General features: G+C 43.8%; 1 protein-coding gene across 1 annotated transcript; it reads right to left on the bottom strand.

The window, feature by feature from the left end:
- Window positions 1-11,796: 11,796 nt before the first annotated feature.
- On the bottom strand, window positions 11,797-12,510 carry LOC119326511. Its single transcript, XM_037600149.1, has one exon. The coding sequence runs from the start codon at window positions 12,449-12,451 to the stop codon at window positions 11,960-11,962; it is 492 nt and encodes a 163-aa protein (XP_037456046.1). The 5' UTR covers window positions 12,452-12,510; the 3' UTR covers window positions 11,797-11,959.
- Between the last annotated feature and the right edge of the window lie 4,677 nt (window positions 12,511-17,187).

The raw sequence follows: 17,187 nt of genomic DNA, 5'->3' as shown, positions 1-17,187 counted from the left end.
GCTAAGGGGAAAATCTGCAAAGGAAGGAAAATTGCTAGTTTGGGTGAGTCGAAAGCACGGAAGGTAGGGTGGATTTATAGTGGCGGACCTACTACGATGAGGAGGATAGAACCATGTCGATGGAGGATATGACATATTTGGAGGCCAAACTTAATTGTGCCCACCTGTAACTTTGGTATATATCAAAAACTTTAAGATTTACTTCCTAAGACCGTAGATTTCGTCAATCAATACGAAATTTCTCGTCAATCGCGGGAGAAAATAAATGGAAGGTTTCTCTGAAGAGGCACATGCATCTTATTACTAGGATATGCCTCTTTTAGCAAAATGTATTGCCAAACTATTTTTTCAGTTTAATTCTATCCAAAGTTGGATGTTTATTCAAAATATAGATCACCCCATCAGCCACTAATTCATTTGCATCTAAATTAAGAAAATACTTTTAGTGTAGATTCTGGCAGTCCTTGACTTGCATACCGATGGATTTTAATCATTGGTGGCATGCATAGAGGATCGAATTAGGTGCATGATACGCCCATTTTGCATCATATTTTCATACTATTATTTACGATGTTTTTACCAATATAATAGTTTATGGTGCAATTCTAATGTCTTTTCTCTCTTAATTTGCAAGATCTACATGAAGAGGGAGGTTGCTGGCAGCTGGAATTCTGGACCTGAAAAAGCTACATCAGAGATACCTATTCTGCGCAACTCAACATGAGCTGAAATTTCACAGATAATTATTTTGGAATATATAAAAAATACTAAAGAAAAAATACCAGAGGGGGCCCACCTGGTGCCCACGAGGCGTGCCCTAGTGGTGAGTGGGGCCCCTGGCCTCCTCTATGGCCCATCTTCTGCTATATGAAGCCATTTGCCCTAGAAAAGGTGAGGAGAGGACTTTTGGGACGAAGCGCCCGTCTCGAGTCGGAACCTGGGTAGGAGTACTTTTGCTCTCCGGTGGAGTGATTCCGCCGGGGATACTTCCCTCTGGGAGGAGGAAATCGAAGCCATCGACATCACCACCAACCCTCTCATCGATGAGAGGGTTTTTTCCCTAAAAAATCATCTCATTGTGGGAGGACCAACTTCATCAACATCTTCATCAGCACCATCTCATATCAAACCCTAGTTCATCTCTTGTATTCAATCTTTGTCTCAAAATCTCAGATTGGTACCTGTGGTTTGCTAGTAGTGTTGATTACATCTTGTAGTTGATGCTAGTTGATTTATTTGGTGGAGGGTTATATGTTCAGATCCTTGATGATATTCAATGCCCCTCTGATCTTGAAGACGAATATGATTTTTGAGTAGTTACTTTTGTTCTTGAGGACATGAGAGCAATCTTGCCATAAGTAATCATGTGAATTTGGTATTCGTTCGATATTTTGATAATATGTATGTTATTGTTTCACTTAGTGATGTCATGTGAATGTTGACTACATGACACTTCACCATACTTGGGCCTAAGTGAAGGCATTGTGGAGTAGTAATTACATGATGGGTTGCTAGAGTGACAGAAGCTTAAACCCTAGTTTATGCGTTATTGCGTAAGGGACTGATTTGGATCCATATGTTTCATGATATGTTTAGCTGTATCTTAATTCCTCTTTCGTAGTTGCGGATGCTTGCGAGAGGGGTTAATCATAAGTGGGAGGCTTGTTCACATAAGAACATCACCCAAGCATCGGTCCACCCATATATCAAATTATCAAAGTAGCTAACACGAATCAAACAAACATGATGAAAGTGACTAGACGAAATTCCAGTGTGTCCTCAAGAATGATTTGCTTATTATAAGAGACTGTTACGGCCTGTCCTTTGCTGCAAAAAGGATTGGACTACCTTTCTGCACCTTTGTTACCATTACTATTTGTTGCTCGTTACAAATTATCTTGCTATCAAACCATCTTTTACCGATAATTTTAGTGCTTGCAAACAATACCATGTTGAAAACCGCTTGGCATTTCCTTCTGCTCCTCATTGGGTTAGATACTCTTACTTACCGAAAGGACTACGATTGATCCCTATACTTGTGTGTCATCAGTGCACATGAGAAGAATGGTTTACCCAAGTTCAGGCCCTCATGGTGAAATAATACCCTTCATCCTGCATGTCCGCTATGTATTATACCGATGTCTCATATGAGAGATGTTGATAGGTAGGTTGGATGCCTAGGCTCCTACCTCCCCTTATATATGTGGAGCCGTAGAGGACGGGTAGTATGGTTAACTAGAGGTGGGGTGAATAGGTGACTATAAATTTTTAGCTCTTTTAATCAAATTAGGCTTGACAATAAAATAGGTTATCTAGATATGCAACTAGGTGGACAACATATATGGTAAGCACGACAACAAGCACACAAGCAAGCACAAGATACAAACACAATATAGCTTACACAAAGTAAAGGTTAGAAATAGCACAAGTGGAGTCGGTGAAGACGAGGATGTGTTATCGAAGTTCCCTCCCTTTAGGGGGGAGGTACGTCTTCGTTGGTGCGGTGTGGAGGCACCTCCCCAAGAAGCCACTAGGGCCACCGTATTCTCCTCACGCCCTCGCATAATGCAAGATGCCATGATGCCACTAGTGGTGCCCTTGAAGGCGGCGACCGAACCTTTACAAACACCATCACTTAGTTGGAGGCTCCCAACACCACCACGAAACTTCACCGCAATGGATTGTATATCTGAGGTAACCTCTTCCGTCTCGGGTGCCCAAACACATAAGAGTAATAAGATCCACAAGGGATTAATGGGGAATCGATATCTCTTGGTGGAAGTGTAGACGAAGGCCCTCTCCTCCAAACCCTAGAAGGTCAACAAGTTTTGATGGCTAGGGAGAGAGATCGGGCGAAAATGAGCTTTAGGGCAACAATGGAGCTTGGGGGATAAGAGGTAGTGCTTCCGGCGGCATCTTTCATGAGCAGAGAAATCCCTTTTATAAACCAAGCAAGTATAATGGGCCCATTGTCCCGCCATCTCCGGCGCTTGCTCGCACCCTTCGGCTGAATTCTATTTGAGACGGGCTTGTCCACTTGAATCTGAAGTTGGTGTTCAGGAATGCAAATATATTGAAGCGGCGAAGGTATTTATTTGTCTAATAACTATTTCTATTTTATCTTTCCACAGTTTTCTTTTTGAAATACAAAATCATGACAAAACGTTTGGTTTGATAAGAGACCAAATAGAGTGGCTCATTCTAATGTTCCCTTACCTGTATTGTTTTCTCATGTGACAAACTGGCAAAGAAGGATGCTAAATCTAGAATCGTTGAGTTCCAAAGAATGTTAGCAGAAGAGAACATGGCGCGGCCAAGCCAAGTGGCAGAAGAAAATAGTACATACCATGGGCTCCGGTGTTCTGACTAGGTGTAGTACGTAGCTGCATGGAATGGGAAAGCCGACTGTTTCTATTGACCAACGACAGTTGTGTAATTTTGGTTAGCTGATGTCGGCATTAGAAGGATATATCTCAACATGACAGATGTTTCGCGGGCTGTAGGGAGACTATTGTCATTTCTTTCCTCTTTGGATGCCCACTTACTTGCACCGTCTTGGCTACATTGCTGGGAACTGGTGCTAATTGAGCTGTTCTAGCATAACAAGGAATGAGAGGTCTGACAAACTTTCCACACATTGCTAATGTAGGACTGAATATCAACAAAAGAAAGAGCAAGAAAGAACAAATAACATCTACCTCTTGGCTCAACTTGTTCCAGCTAATTAGTAGGCTGAATGAACTCAACATGTCTCCAAGCAAAAGAAAATGTATTCAGCTACAATATATGTAATATACTACTTTAGAAAGTACATTTATGAACAACGCCGTCTAGATGTCCAGCTACGCCAGTAAAAATAATCATGTTAGAGTAATTACTTACATGCATGGCAAGGAATTTCGCCACACAGCAGAACAACCAATATTAAGCATGCACTCAGTTTTTTCAAACATAGTGAATAAAGAATTACTAATCAATGTCAATGAAGCAACAAAAAGTGTTAGCTTTGTACTTGACATGCAACCAGCAGAAGCTGATTCTTCAGGAAGTAAAAGAAAAAAGTAGTAACCTCATAGCATGAGTAAGAAACTTGTACAACTATTATTCCGGTAACCAGCACATAGACATGAAAAGTACTATCACATCCGCACAACCAAGAAAAAAAATCAAATTGCAGCAATGCATGTATTTTTTTTAACTCTCCCTCAAGATAATATGCATTTCGACTTACCTACACATGTGTTCATTGTAGCTAACTTTTAATCAGATTGTTTACGAGATTGTTATTCAATTTATTAAAATGAATAATACTGCAAAGAAGTATCACAAAACATTTGAGATGGTATATAAATGAAGATACATGTCAGCATGTTTAGCAAGAATATAGAAACAAAGGCAGGTAGGACACTTTTGTATCATTCAGTGTAAGCTGGAAGAGCACTTTGTATAACATTTAGTGATCTGGATAGGTAGTAGCCCCAACATAAAGGAATATTCCAAGATAAAGGACAATTTGGGCAGCATCATACTGCATAATAGTTGTGTTCATAAAGATATCATAGATATAAATCGAATTGCTAGTGCATAATCAACTGAGTTTCAGTCATTGATCTCAAACTTCACATTTGCCTTGTGAGATTATATAAATAGTCATACCAAGGGATTCTAAGGCTGGTGGAAATCGACTGGAACATATGAAGATTTCATTCAGGACCGGGCCAGCAAAATTGGGGGCCCTGTGCCAAACTAAAAAATGGGCCCTATCTCACTAAAATGAACTAATGAGTAACTATAATGTATATGATATAATGTCTTACATAATAATTGGATATATAAATATACCTATTCATACGGCAGCAGATATAAATTGGAGATTGTGGGTGAATGTATGGAAATAGGAATTAGGAGAATAGGAGTAGAATTAGGAGTACAATGAGGGCTGTCCAATCGTATATGCCGTATATAAGAAGCATTTTTTCTCCATGAGAACCCGAATCACAATAACTAGGTATATACCGTATTGATAACACAATAGCTAGCTAGCAGATAGCTAGAATCACAATTGGTATATCATCGGATCACAAAAACTAGAATGATAGAATCACAACAGCTAGCTAGCAGATAACACTAGATACTCTCATGACATGGGTGCCATGGGTATATCATTGAAAATTCCTCTCTGAGAACCTGAGATCATGAGACTACGAGAGGAATAAACGATGGATCATGGATGCGAACCAATGAGGGCTGTAATTCATGTACCTCTTGTTGTGTCGCCCATCAAAGCTTCGCCGGATCTAGAACCGAACCAAGATCCCGCGTTGTTCAGTTTCCTCTAGATGAGATCGATCCCTGCCTTCCAGGTTCGCCATTCAGTTCCCTTTCCTATCGAGTCGAACCTGCGTCCTGCCATCGAGGCATCGATCAAAAACCGATTGAGCAGGCGGCCTGGGACGGGATTTTTTTTTTTGAGAACAACCTAGGACGGGAGATGGTCGAGGCTTACTCATGCGCCAGCGCCAGCGCGAGCGGCCCAGCCATGTGTGGCCCTGTGCCCATCCCAGGAAAAATAAATACACAAGCCTATAAAACATTTTGGGCCCCCAAAATTTATGGGCCCTGTGCCGGCCGCACAGTTTGTACATCTATGGGCCCGGCCCTGATTTCAGTTGCATGTGCAATATATGCTTCCAAGAAATAATCTAGAAACCACATTACATGACAATTCTAAAATAGAAGGCACCTCATGAAGCTTGTGGTCAAATTGTAAATAAGGTACCATTAGTTTTCCCATTAAAAGTAGGTATGACATATTAGATTTCTGAAATCCTTTACTCGAAACCGCTATATTCAGGAGACATGTGCTGTTAAATAAACAACTTGGTAGTAGCAGAGGCAACAAGGATTACATTAGAATGTGCTTCTAAAAACAACTTAGCAGTAGCAGCAGCAAGGATTACATTAGAAGATGCCTCCAAAAGCAACTTAGTAGTAGCAACAGCAGGGCTAATATACATGCTCTGTCCTTTGACTAAAAGCACCACTAACCTAATCCAAGCGAATCATGCATGCATGTAAACCCTAACCTAATCCAACTGAATCCTTTGAGTCTGCCTTGGTGATGGCACAAGGAGTCCGTCCAATCTAAGCTAAACAGTGCCAAGGCAGACAAACCTATCTGACTGGATCCAATTCACCAGGAGAAGGAAGGGGAACAGCAGCAGGGCAAACTAGTAGATGTAGAACTAGGGGAAAATCGATGGATTTCATACCAGGATGAGGTCGGCCTTGAAAAACTCGGCATCCCAGTTCTCCCCTCGGCGGGGAGTGATTCCATACATCGGCGTCGGACATGCCGGCCCCTCCAGCGGCTGAGGGACTGGATAGTCGCCTCCACGAACGAATCCAGAAGTAAGGATCCTCTTCTCTTATCTTGTTGGAACAAAAAAAACAGGGCATGCATTAATCAATAGAGATGGATTCAAAGCCCAAAACATGGGTTAAGGTGTCAGCAGTCGGTGCAACATAACTGGATAAAATAATACAAGTATAACAAAACAGAGTCAGCAGATACTAGTACATTCTTGCAGAAAAGTTGATAATGCATGCATGGCTAGTACACAGAAGATTAATTAACAGTCAAGCAATTCTCTGTAGAAGACGTTCATAGTGAGCATGGATCAACAGTGGCATAAGAAGAGGTGATATTAAATACATGGATACAAACTTGAAACAATTGTTATCTATGTTATGTGGCATAATCATATAGCTGTCACTGTGTATACCCCACAATTAACAGTACAGGAGTAATTACTCTGTGTACCCTATTCTAACTTAATAAAAAAAGGCAGTAGGAGTATCTCATGCTGCCCTCACAGCTCAAAAAAATAACAGTAGGGGAATGCTAAGTTGAAGGATCAACAATGCAAAATTAGTCATCATAATTGAAAGTCAAGCAATGCTAGATTATAAATATTGTTTTGTGTGGATTGATGTTTCACAAAGTTAATCAAGGAGAAACCTACAAGGCTACCACTCACTCTGCCTCACATTGATACTGTAAAATTTACTGGCACGCACAATGATAGTGAATCTATCTAATAAGGAAGCATATTAGAGCACAAGAAGATATATAATGAAGCATATCAGACCACAAGAATATGTCCTGCCGCTGTGTACATCACACAATACAGGCTCAGTCCTCTGACTTAAACACAGGCTGATTAAGCCAATCATCTAACCCTAATCCAAACAAATCCAATTGAATCTGCCTTGCTGGCGGCACAAGGAGTCCGTCCAATCTATCTAAAACTAAACAGTGGCAGGAGGAGCCCATCCAATCTTGTAATCTAAATAAACAGCAGCAATACAGAATAGTAGATCCGAGCCCCAGATGGGGAGCAGCAGCAGCAGCAGGATGAAACATTATCTAGAACGAGGAAGGGGAAAAACGGTGAATTTCATACCAGGATGACGGAAGACTTTGATCTACACGGATCCGGTGACGGCGACCTTGATCTACATGGACCCGGGGTAGAGAGTGTTGGGGAAGGAGCGAGAGAAACAAGTCAGCCAATTCTTCTTCTTTTATATACAATATAGAAGCTCATAATATGGCGAGGGGAAACAAATGGGGAAATATTGTATATAACTACATATTTAGGAGTATGGCATTTTGGAGACGAGCTCCATGGAGCCCTTTATTTTGAAAAAAGACAAAATTCAAAAATTTCAGTTTCAAAAAAATCGGAAAAAAAATACACATTCATGCAAGGATGTAAAGTATATGTGTGAAAAATTTCAGGATGAAATACCTTGAATTGCGAGCTGCACAAAAAAGAACAAAATCATGGACTTTGAAGATGAACAGGACATATGCTAAAAAGCCCCAGAATTGTCTTTTTTGTGTAGCTCACATTTTAATGTATTTCTACCTGAAAATTTGCACACATGTACATTATGTATCTAGGTATATGTGTATTTATTTTCAGATTTTTTTTTGAAACTGAAACGTTTGAATTTTGATGTTTTCAATTGAAGGCCTCCATGGTGCTCGGTCTCCGTTTGGCATTTTCGCATATTCAGTTGTAAAGTTGGTTAGCTTGACATTAATGGTGTGTAGCAAGGAGGTCAATTATATTCATTCAACCACATAAAACAGTACACTATTGACAAATTTTTAAACCATATACCAACAAAATTAGTATGCATTCTGCTTTTGGACAAACTAACCTTTGGAATCACTTGTCTGTCCAGTTTTGAGAGTAGCATGCACACTATCATCTGTTCCTCAATCCATTCAACAGTTCCATTTTATTCACCTCCAAGTTTAGTCCGCAGAGAAGGTTCAATGAATAATAATGCACTTAGAAAAGTAGATAAATAAGAGCTTAATAGAGCTCAAAAAAGGTTTATATTAGTGCAAAGAGGAGGACATAGGTGGCAGTCAAGTGCACAACCAAAGTAGATGGACCGGAAACATTACTACAGGAGAAAGCATGACACAATGGACAACGACACATGTTATCTAAACAGATCAGATGGACGTGTGTACTAGTAACAAAATATAGAGTTCTCGTGCAAACATCACCATCCTAATATGGCATGAGTGATCTCAGACAAAGGTGAGTAAAAACAGAACTCATGACTTCACAAAAGAAAGATTTAAATTTATTCAAAAGTAGACCGTACACAGCCAACTGACAAATCAGTATGGTTTTAACAGAATTCAGTAGAAATTCAGACATAACGAGAATTACAGAGATCTGCAACAGACACCAATTCACCACATAATATTCGTTATGAATTCAGGGCCTCGAGAATCACCAGTTCACCACTTAATGTCTCAAGGTCTGCACCAGTTCAACAGAAAGAAACATCCCCAATTCAAGGTCTGCGCCAGTTCAACACAACGAAGGACCACCATTTCAGCACTCAGGGTCTCAAGGAAACGGAGCACGGGGGGCTTGCCTGTACGCGTACTACATCGTGGAGTTGTCAGTCGTCGCCTTGCCGCCTCTCCCGTCAGTACCTCCGGCCTGCCGGCTGGATCCTTCGTCACCGCCTTGCCGCCCGCCTGGCCGCCCGTCACTGCCGCTGGGTTGCGGTGAAGCAGCCGCCGGCCACCGAGCGCATCCGGGAAGAACTGCCGAGCCGCCGCAACCTTTTCGGTGGGAGGTAGAGAAGAAAATAGGGAGATCGAACGTGCTAGGTTTTTTTTTTTTTTTTAGGGATAGATCGAACGTGCTAGGTTTCCGGGATGAACTGCTCTATTGGGGTATAAAGATGAGCCAATGGGCTGTTTGCATTTTTTGTACGCACCCAGCCCAATAATTTGTGTGAGCCGTGGTGGACCGGCCTGCAAATGAATACAAGCATACATATATGTGAGGAAAATTTAACTTAACAAAAAGAATATATTAAACATTGAACTCTATTTGTAGAGTTCATCATGTAAAATACAGTGGTGCAAATAGATTGAAGTTTGACACAATGAACTAAGAGAAATGTAATTGTTAGAAGATAGAAATACGTGAGTACAAAAAGTTAGCCAAATTGGCAATCGGTGTGCACGTTATATGGCTTGGCAGCCTCCTATACTTTGGTTATAATTAATATTTCTAAAAAAAGACTAGCACGCGAATCAACCTGTGGTTAGATGGTTAGAGGGATAGTGGTATTCCCAACCCACCTGAGTTCAAGTCATGATATGCGATTCTGGCGTGTAGGCAGGCAGAGCGATGGACGCCAGCCATGTCGTGGGCATAACGAAGAACATATGGTGTTCGTCCCAAAAACTGAGGACTTGTGGGAGAGACGGACGAGAAGCAAGAACACATTGAGGTTCTCGTTAAGCTTCTCTCTAACCTCACCTAAGCACACGTTGAAAGTACACCGATTCGCTAAACAAAACAGCAACATCGTAATACCGTGTAGATGTCGAGGTACGTTTCATATACAGATCAACCTTGCACCTATCCTCTAAAAGAGGATGCCAGCCATGCCGTGAGTACCAAAAGTTGGGCCTCGCAAGCACCTAGAAGTTGCACAGGAGCTGACCGGTTATCACTCCGCTGGGGCATAGCAATTTGAGATTCATATACCCGTAATGGGGTATGACGTGGAATTTTATGGATGCTTCACACCCAAGAAGAGTGTGGTAACCACTTCAGAAGGATACGACATGGAAGGTCAACTCCTCGGACTGATAGTTCTCGGGAGTGCCGAAGACCACATCAAGAGTGATTTTTTCCTTGCATCGCGCTTCTCTGCCGGGGATGATTCCCTTGAATGTGATGAAGCTATGTTGGATGCGAGTTGCATCAAGTTGCACTTTTTCTAGTGTGTCCTCATAAATGAGGTTCAAATTGCTACTGCCGTCCATTAGCACCTTATGCAGTCGGCATCCGTCCACCATGGGGTCGAGGATCAAGGCGGCTGGGCACCGGCTCCGGTTGATCGCCGGCTCATCGTGCTGCTCAAATGTGATCGACGTGTCTAACCACACGGCCAGGATCCTGCGTATCTAGACGTGGCTGAGCTCATGCAGAGCCCTTTTTCTTTGACTCTTTGATGTGTATGTTTGATAGATCATTAAGACCTCGGCTTCGTCTGAGGATCTTGTGGTATAATTAATGGCGGGCCTATTTGCGAGGAGAGCCTCACCACTCTTGGCCACCTGTTTCATGACCCAGCAGGCTCGAAGGTTGTGGATTGAATTGGTGTTTAACAAGACGGAGTGTATAGGGCATGGTTGATCCATCAGTCCATCCAGGGCAGTCAGTGATCCTGTCTTCCTTCTTTTCCATGATACCTCTACTAGCACGGGGCGCCTAGGTGGCTCCCCTTGTGCGAGGTTGTATTCTTTCGATTTGCCTGAGCGGATTGATTTCTGAGCCAACGAGGCATCTTCAATGGTGCAAAATTTTGACACCAACTCTGGGAGCTCGGCGAAAGTCTGAACTCGACGCCGCGCGAGGGTGTTTAATACACCCTCATCATGACAGTTGTGACAAAAAGCGACCAGTGCTTCTGCATCAAGGCAGTCGGTTATCCCGTTCTTGACAAACGAGAATCGCAACCAAAATTGTGGAACTGTCTCCTCGGCTCGTTGTTTTATATAAATCAGGTCCCGGACGTCGAGAGGCCCTAGATTACTTGGGCAATACTCAGACGTGGGGGTGGGTGGGATCAGAAATTTCAATAAATGTCCCAGCTTAGCTTACAAACGGCACCACATATGTTGCACGTTTGCCGTATCTTGATCATCAGGAAACAACAAAAGAACTTTTCTCTCAAACTTTAGCAGTCACTGATCTATTTTAAGATAAGAAAGTGATTTGTGATGAAACACCTGTAGGCACATCACATGAATAGTTCCATCAAGTCTCTTCTCGTTGATTGTTGCTGCAGCTCACTAGCCATATAAGTCCAAACAAAGCAAAGTTGCTTCTGAGAGGCCACTGCGCAACCAATATTTGCGACACCGATCGATGAAGGAATCTCACTCGCAAGTCTAGACTCGCCATTATGTATATATATTTTTTCTTTTTCCTTATAATATAAAAGAGATGTTTTACGTCCGATTAATTATGTAACAGTTTGTCTAATTCACATCTAGATGTCTTTTAAGGATGTCACATCTAAGCTCGCACAGATATATAATGAAGCAACAAGAAATAAAAAAAACTAGGACAAAAAAAAAACCACAAACAGAGTGGACATCAGTTTATATATGACATAACTATGTCATATCTAGATGTGTCCTAGACAGACCCTGTATGTAATACACTGTAGTACCACAAAATACTGTTGTATTTAAACTGCAAGTCCGATAGTACACGACTGACAACGGTACATCCTCGTCGGAACACACAATAAGATTAGTCGGCAATAGCTGCAGCTGCAACGCCACTGACGATGCAGCAAGCAGGTAGGTAGGCGGTCGATGGACATGGACCTATGGGTTGTAGTAGACGATGTTGATCTCGGTGACGCCGTGGCAGTTGCCGCCGGGGACAGAGTGCTCGAAGCAGTGGTTGCCGGTGTCGCACCCAGCAGTGGGGCAGTGGCCCTGCAGCGGGCTGCCGTGCGGGGTGATGGAGACACGGACGGGCATGCTCGCCTGGTCGGTGCTCACCTCGTAGTACGCCCCGCCCTCGTGGTCCATGTGGAACTCGGCCATGGCTGCGCCCTGCGCCGACACGCTCCCCGCCCACGCGCACACGTCGAACGACTCGTGCTTCCCGCTGGGGAGCAGATACCCGTTGGGGAAGAGCGCCTTGCTGTTGGAGCGCGCCTCGATGCCCAGGGTCAGGTCGTGGCCGCACAGGTTCTGCACCGTCACCTTGTGGCCGTTGCAGGAGCCTTGTCCGGCGGCGGTCATGGCCGTCGTCGCGGACAGCGCCACCAGCAGCAGGAGGGCCAGGGGCTCGGTGGAATTCATCGCCATGGCTGGCTAGCTGTTGGTGCTAGGACTGTAGGACAGTAGGAGTCGAGGAAGGAGAGAGGCTGGCACGCACTGGTTTGGGCTGAGGTTTCTGGCTCAGGGTTGTGGGGGTATTTATAGGTTAATTAGCGCTTTGGCACCAAGGTTGGAGAGTGTAGGGCGTCGCTAATTCATCTTGGACGGCACTTCATCTGCATGCACGCCAAAAGTTTGGCGCCGATCGATTTTTGTTCGCGGCGTGGGGTGTTCTGATATTCGACCAAACACGCCTAAGTTTACGCCCTGTAGAGAAAAAGACTGCTCATCGTGTGCTATCTCTCGGTAAAGCCGACCAGCACGGCACGAGCTTTGCCACCCGAAAAAAAAGGATGCCTAGTGCAGAACAGGTTTGCAACCCCATGGCAGCTTTTGTTTAGCGATCGATCCTTTGCCTGAACACATGAGCCTCCTAAGAGCGTACGGAATTATGGCCGTCCGATCCTTTGCCTAATGCGACGCTGAACGTCTGATTCGGCCTCCGGTGATTCCTGGCCGTAACATCAAAAGTTCAAAACTGGTTGATGGAGCAATGAATACTGAATTTTTTTTCACCTTGGGATATTGGTCGCACATCTGTGACTCCGCGAGGTTTTCCGCCGGTGGGACATTCGTGTTTGTGGCTTTGGGTGCAAGGGTTTTTCGGTGTGGGTGGCCCGTGATCAAATTTGGAATGGTTACCCCTGTGGTTCCCAGATCCTGCCGAGGGCATAGATGGGATTTCGCGTTGGCTGGCCACATGGCCTTTTCCAATTCGATGCTCCGTCCCCAATCAATGAGACAACTAGGGTTCGGTCTCTCTCCTCATATCTCTCTTTGGAGCCAGCCATCTCTCCCCTTCCCCACTGTCAGTCGCCCTCTTGCATCTCCCGGAGAGGCGCCACTGTAGCTACCTTCGCTGCTCCCCCCTCGAGCTTGCGTTGTCCCCATCACTTAGGAGGAGCGAAAGCTATTACTCCCGCAGTTGCTTGGCTCTCTCTCCCTTACAGTCGAGTGGCTCATGTATACGCCACAATCTTTCTGGAAAAAAAATTATATATACATTACTACACCACAATCTGTAGTACTGCAATGTTACTCATTTAGAGCTACTCAGGCTCATCTCTAGCTGCCGCCTCCTCCTCCCCCACAAAAAAAGCTAGGGTTGTGGCCTTCCGTCGGCGCTGCCACAGGTCCGCCTGCGCTCTGGTGGCTCTAGGGCCATGGGGGCGCGGTGGATCTCGGCAAGGGCCGGCGGGAGGGCTCCGTTTTTAGTCGTTTATTTCAGTTTTGCTAGGATTTATGTCCTACATAGAAAGACGAGACGGCGGTGGCTCCCTGAAAATGGAATAAAGGTCTCCCTGCCTAGCCTCCTCATGGCAATGGGTACCCGTTACCCGCTAACCCGACGGGAAAAACCCTATTAGGGTAAGGGTACGGAAAAATAAAATACCCATGGGTATTTAAATGGGAAAAATATATACCCATCGGGTAAGCCAGGTATGGGTATGGGAATGCAATACCCATACCCGTCTACCCACCTACCCGCATGTTAATACATCTTACATGTAGGCCCCCTATGTCATTCAGTAGAAAAATAAAAAATCCTAGCCTAGCACCCAGCGGCCGCAACCCTAGCCCACGCAGGCCCGCACAAAACCCCCTCCGCCCCTCGGCGGCTCGACCCCTCATCTTCACCCCATCGCGCCGTCACACCCATCTCTCTCACACGGGCTGCAACCCTAGGTTGCCGCCGCCGCCGCCGGCCGCTGCGGCTGCCTGGGCAGGGCACCAAGCCATCTCCCTCGTCTCCACCTCCACATCTCCTCCCTCCACAGCGCCTCCCCCACTCATCTCGCTTGCTGTTGCCGCAGCTCTTCCATCTCAACCGCCGGACAACCGGAGCACCTCCCAACCTAAACTTCGGCGCGGATGGAGAGCGGTCCAGAGGACGTCGAGGAGGCCCATTACTTCAGCGCGGATGGGGAACCTCATCCGCTCAACCTCAACACCCGTGGATGAGGACAGTCTCGGACAAGATGGCGCCGACGGGAGTGGTTCTCAGGTGCGGCCGCCGACACCTTCATCTACCTCCAAGAACATGCGTCTCCAACCACCTTCAACGGGGCAGAATCCCGGGCGCCGCTCCAACGCATCAGCGCCCGGTTACAAGGTGGGTCGTGGCCGTGGCCGTGGAGGTGCGACGGCGGTGGCCAGCACCCGACAGAGTCCGGCTACTCCCGCTCCTGCGAGGAACAGATCTACCCCACCAGCGAAAAGGGCACCAAAGCGTCCAAAGCGGTGAAATTTTTCTCACTTTTTCATAAAATTCTATGATGCATGAACTGATCTATTTGATTCTGTTATGTATGAAGTATGGTGTAAGAATGAAAGTGAGTGTTGATAAATATGTACTAAATGTGGGAGTTAGAATTGGAATAGCAAATTTTGGAGTTAGAATGCCATGCCATAAATTTATTTCCAGATCATTGACTTGTTCTAGTTTAGGAGAAAAACTTGTATATACAAAAGAAGGTTATATAAAGTGAATCGTTTCTGTAAATCATTTAGTGTAGTTTGGTCTTGTGATACAAAAGAAGGTTATATACAGTGAATCATTTCTGTAACTTTTAGAAAGCGATTTTTATGACTATTTTTGTAAACATTTTTGTGTGGTATATTAAGTTTGGACAAATCTGGTTGTGCTATGTAGTGAATTGTTAACTTTCTTGTGCAGTGATACAAACAATGGCCAAAGCCAAGTAGATGAGTCCATGGACACAGCAACCCCAATGGATGAAGATGGAGATCATGTTAGCATTTCAGACGATGAAGGAGAAGAGGATGAGGCGGAAGAGGTGCATCCACATCAACCATCTAGTCGCAAGCTCACGTCTAAGGTTTATTTGGACATGAAGAAGTTGAAGATAAATGGAGAATTGAAGGCCAAGTGTAATTGGTGTCATAAGACACTTATCGCAGGATCAAGGAATGGTACTAAGCATCTAAAGTTGCATCTTCAGAGTTGCACTCTTAGGAAGTTGAAGACGAAGGATGGTAAAACTTTGCATCAAGCCTCATTGAAGGTGATGGCCGAGAATGATGGGAAAGTGAGCATGGAGAGCTACACTTTTGATCAAGAGTACGCCAGAGCAGAGCTTGGCAACATGTTGGTGTTGCATGATTATCCTTTGTCTATGGTGGACCATGTTGGTTTTACGAGATTTGTTGCTGCACTTCAGCCATTGTTCAAGCTGCATACTAGAAATAATATTAGGTAATATGCTGCTATGTCTTTAGTTTGTTGTTTCCTCTTAATGTTTCTTGTTTCTCTTGTGCAAATAACATTTACTCTGTTCCTTATCTTCTATTTTGTAGAACTGACATTGTGGAAAGGTACGACATAGAAAAGAAGAAGGCCATCGAGTATATGAGTATGGTACAATCAAGGGTCGCAGTCACCACTGATATGTGGACTTCTGACAGCCAAAAGAAGGGATATATGGCTATTACAACCCATTTCATTGATGAGTCTTGGAGGCTAAGGAACATTCTCATGAGGTATATACATGTTCCCACATCATATGTTTTCAGCAGTCCATTTCATTGTACTTATTTTCAGCAGCCCATTTCATCAACTATTGCGTTTGTGTGCATATTGTAGGTTTATTTATGTTCCAGCACCACATAATGCAGAAGTGATAGCTGAGCAGCTCCATGAATCATTGGTTGAATGGAATCTTGATGAGAAGCTCTTGACTGTGACCATTGATAATTGCAACGCCAATGACAAGGCAATTGCGGAGATTGTGGGGAAGATAGGAAAAAGTAAGCTTCTTTGTGAAGGTACTTTACTTCACATGCGTTGTTGTGCACATATTTTGAATTTGATAGTGAAGGATGGCCTAGATGTCATGCAATCAACTATAGAAAATATTCGTGAAAGTGTGGCATATTGGACCACCTCACCAAAAAGGATAGAGAAGTTTGAGGAAATGGCCAAGTATAAGAAAGTGAAAATAAAAAGGAAGTTGAAACTTGATTGCAAGACTAGGTGGAACTCTAATTTTGTAATGCTTGATATTGCTTTGCCTTATAGACCTGTTTTTGAACGTGCAAAAGAAAAAGAAAAGCAATATGAGTGGCTACCTAGTTCAGAAGAATGGGCTTTCGCTGTAGATGTTGTCGAGAGGGTTAGGTTGTTCTATGAAATAACCGAGCTATTTTCTGGAACTGATTATGTGACTGCCAATGTGTACTTTCCTAAGATATGTGAAATTAAAATGAAATTGAGGCAGTGGGAAGCATCTAGCAACAACACTATCAAAGAAATGACAAAAAGCATGACTGAAAAATTTGATAAGTATTGGAGCGACATCCAAGGTCTAATGGCTATAGCTATAATTCTTGATCCTCAATACAAGAAGCAAATGTTGGTAGCTTGCTTTGCCATGCTCCATGGCATTGAGCCATCTTCTTATGAATGCATTGAAAAAGTTGATGACATAGTTGCTAGTCTGCGCTTATTATTGCAAGAATATGAAGTGGAAAATGAGGCATATACACCAGATGAAGAATCTATGATTTCTACAATGAAAGCTCCTGCAATCATGAGTGTCTTCCAAAACATTGTACCTCAACAAATGCCTGCAACAACTAGACTGCAAGGTGAAATAGATCAATACTTGAATGATGGATTAGTGCCTTACGTTGAGAAGTTCAAC

Source organism: Triticum dicoccoides, chromosome 6B, assembly GCF_002162155.2.
Source record: "Triticum dicoccoides isolate Atlit2015 ecotype Zavitan chromosome 6B, WEW_v2.0, whole genome shotgun sequence".
Classification (NCBI taxonomy): Eukaryota; Viridiplantae; Streptophyta; class Magnoliopsida; order Poales; family Poaceae; genus Triticum; species Triticum dicoccoides.
This window is presented reverse-complemented; position numbering and strand designations above follow the sequence as displayed.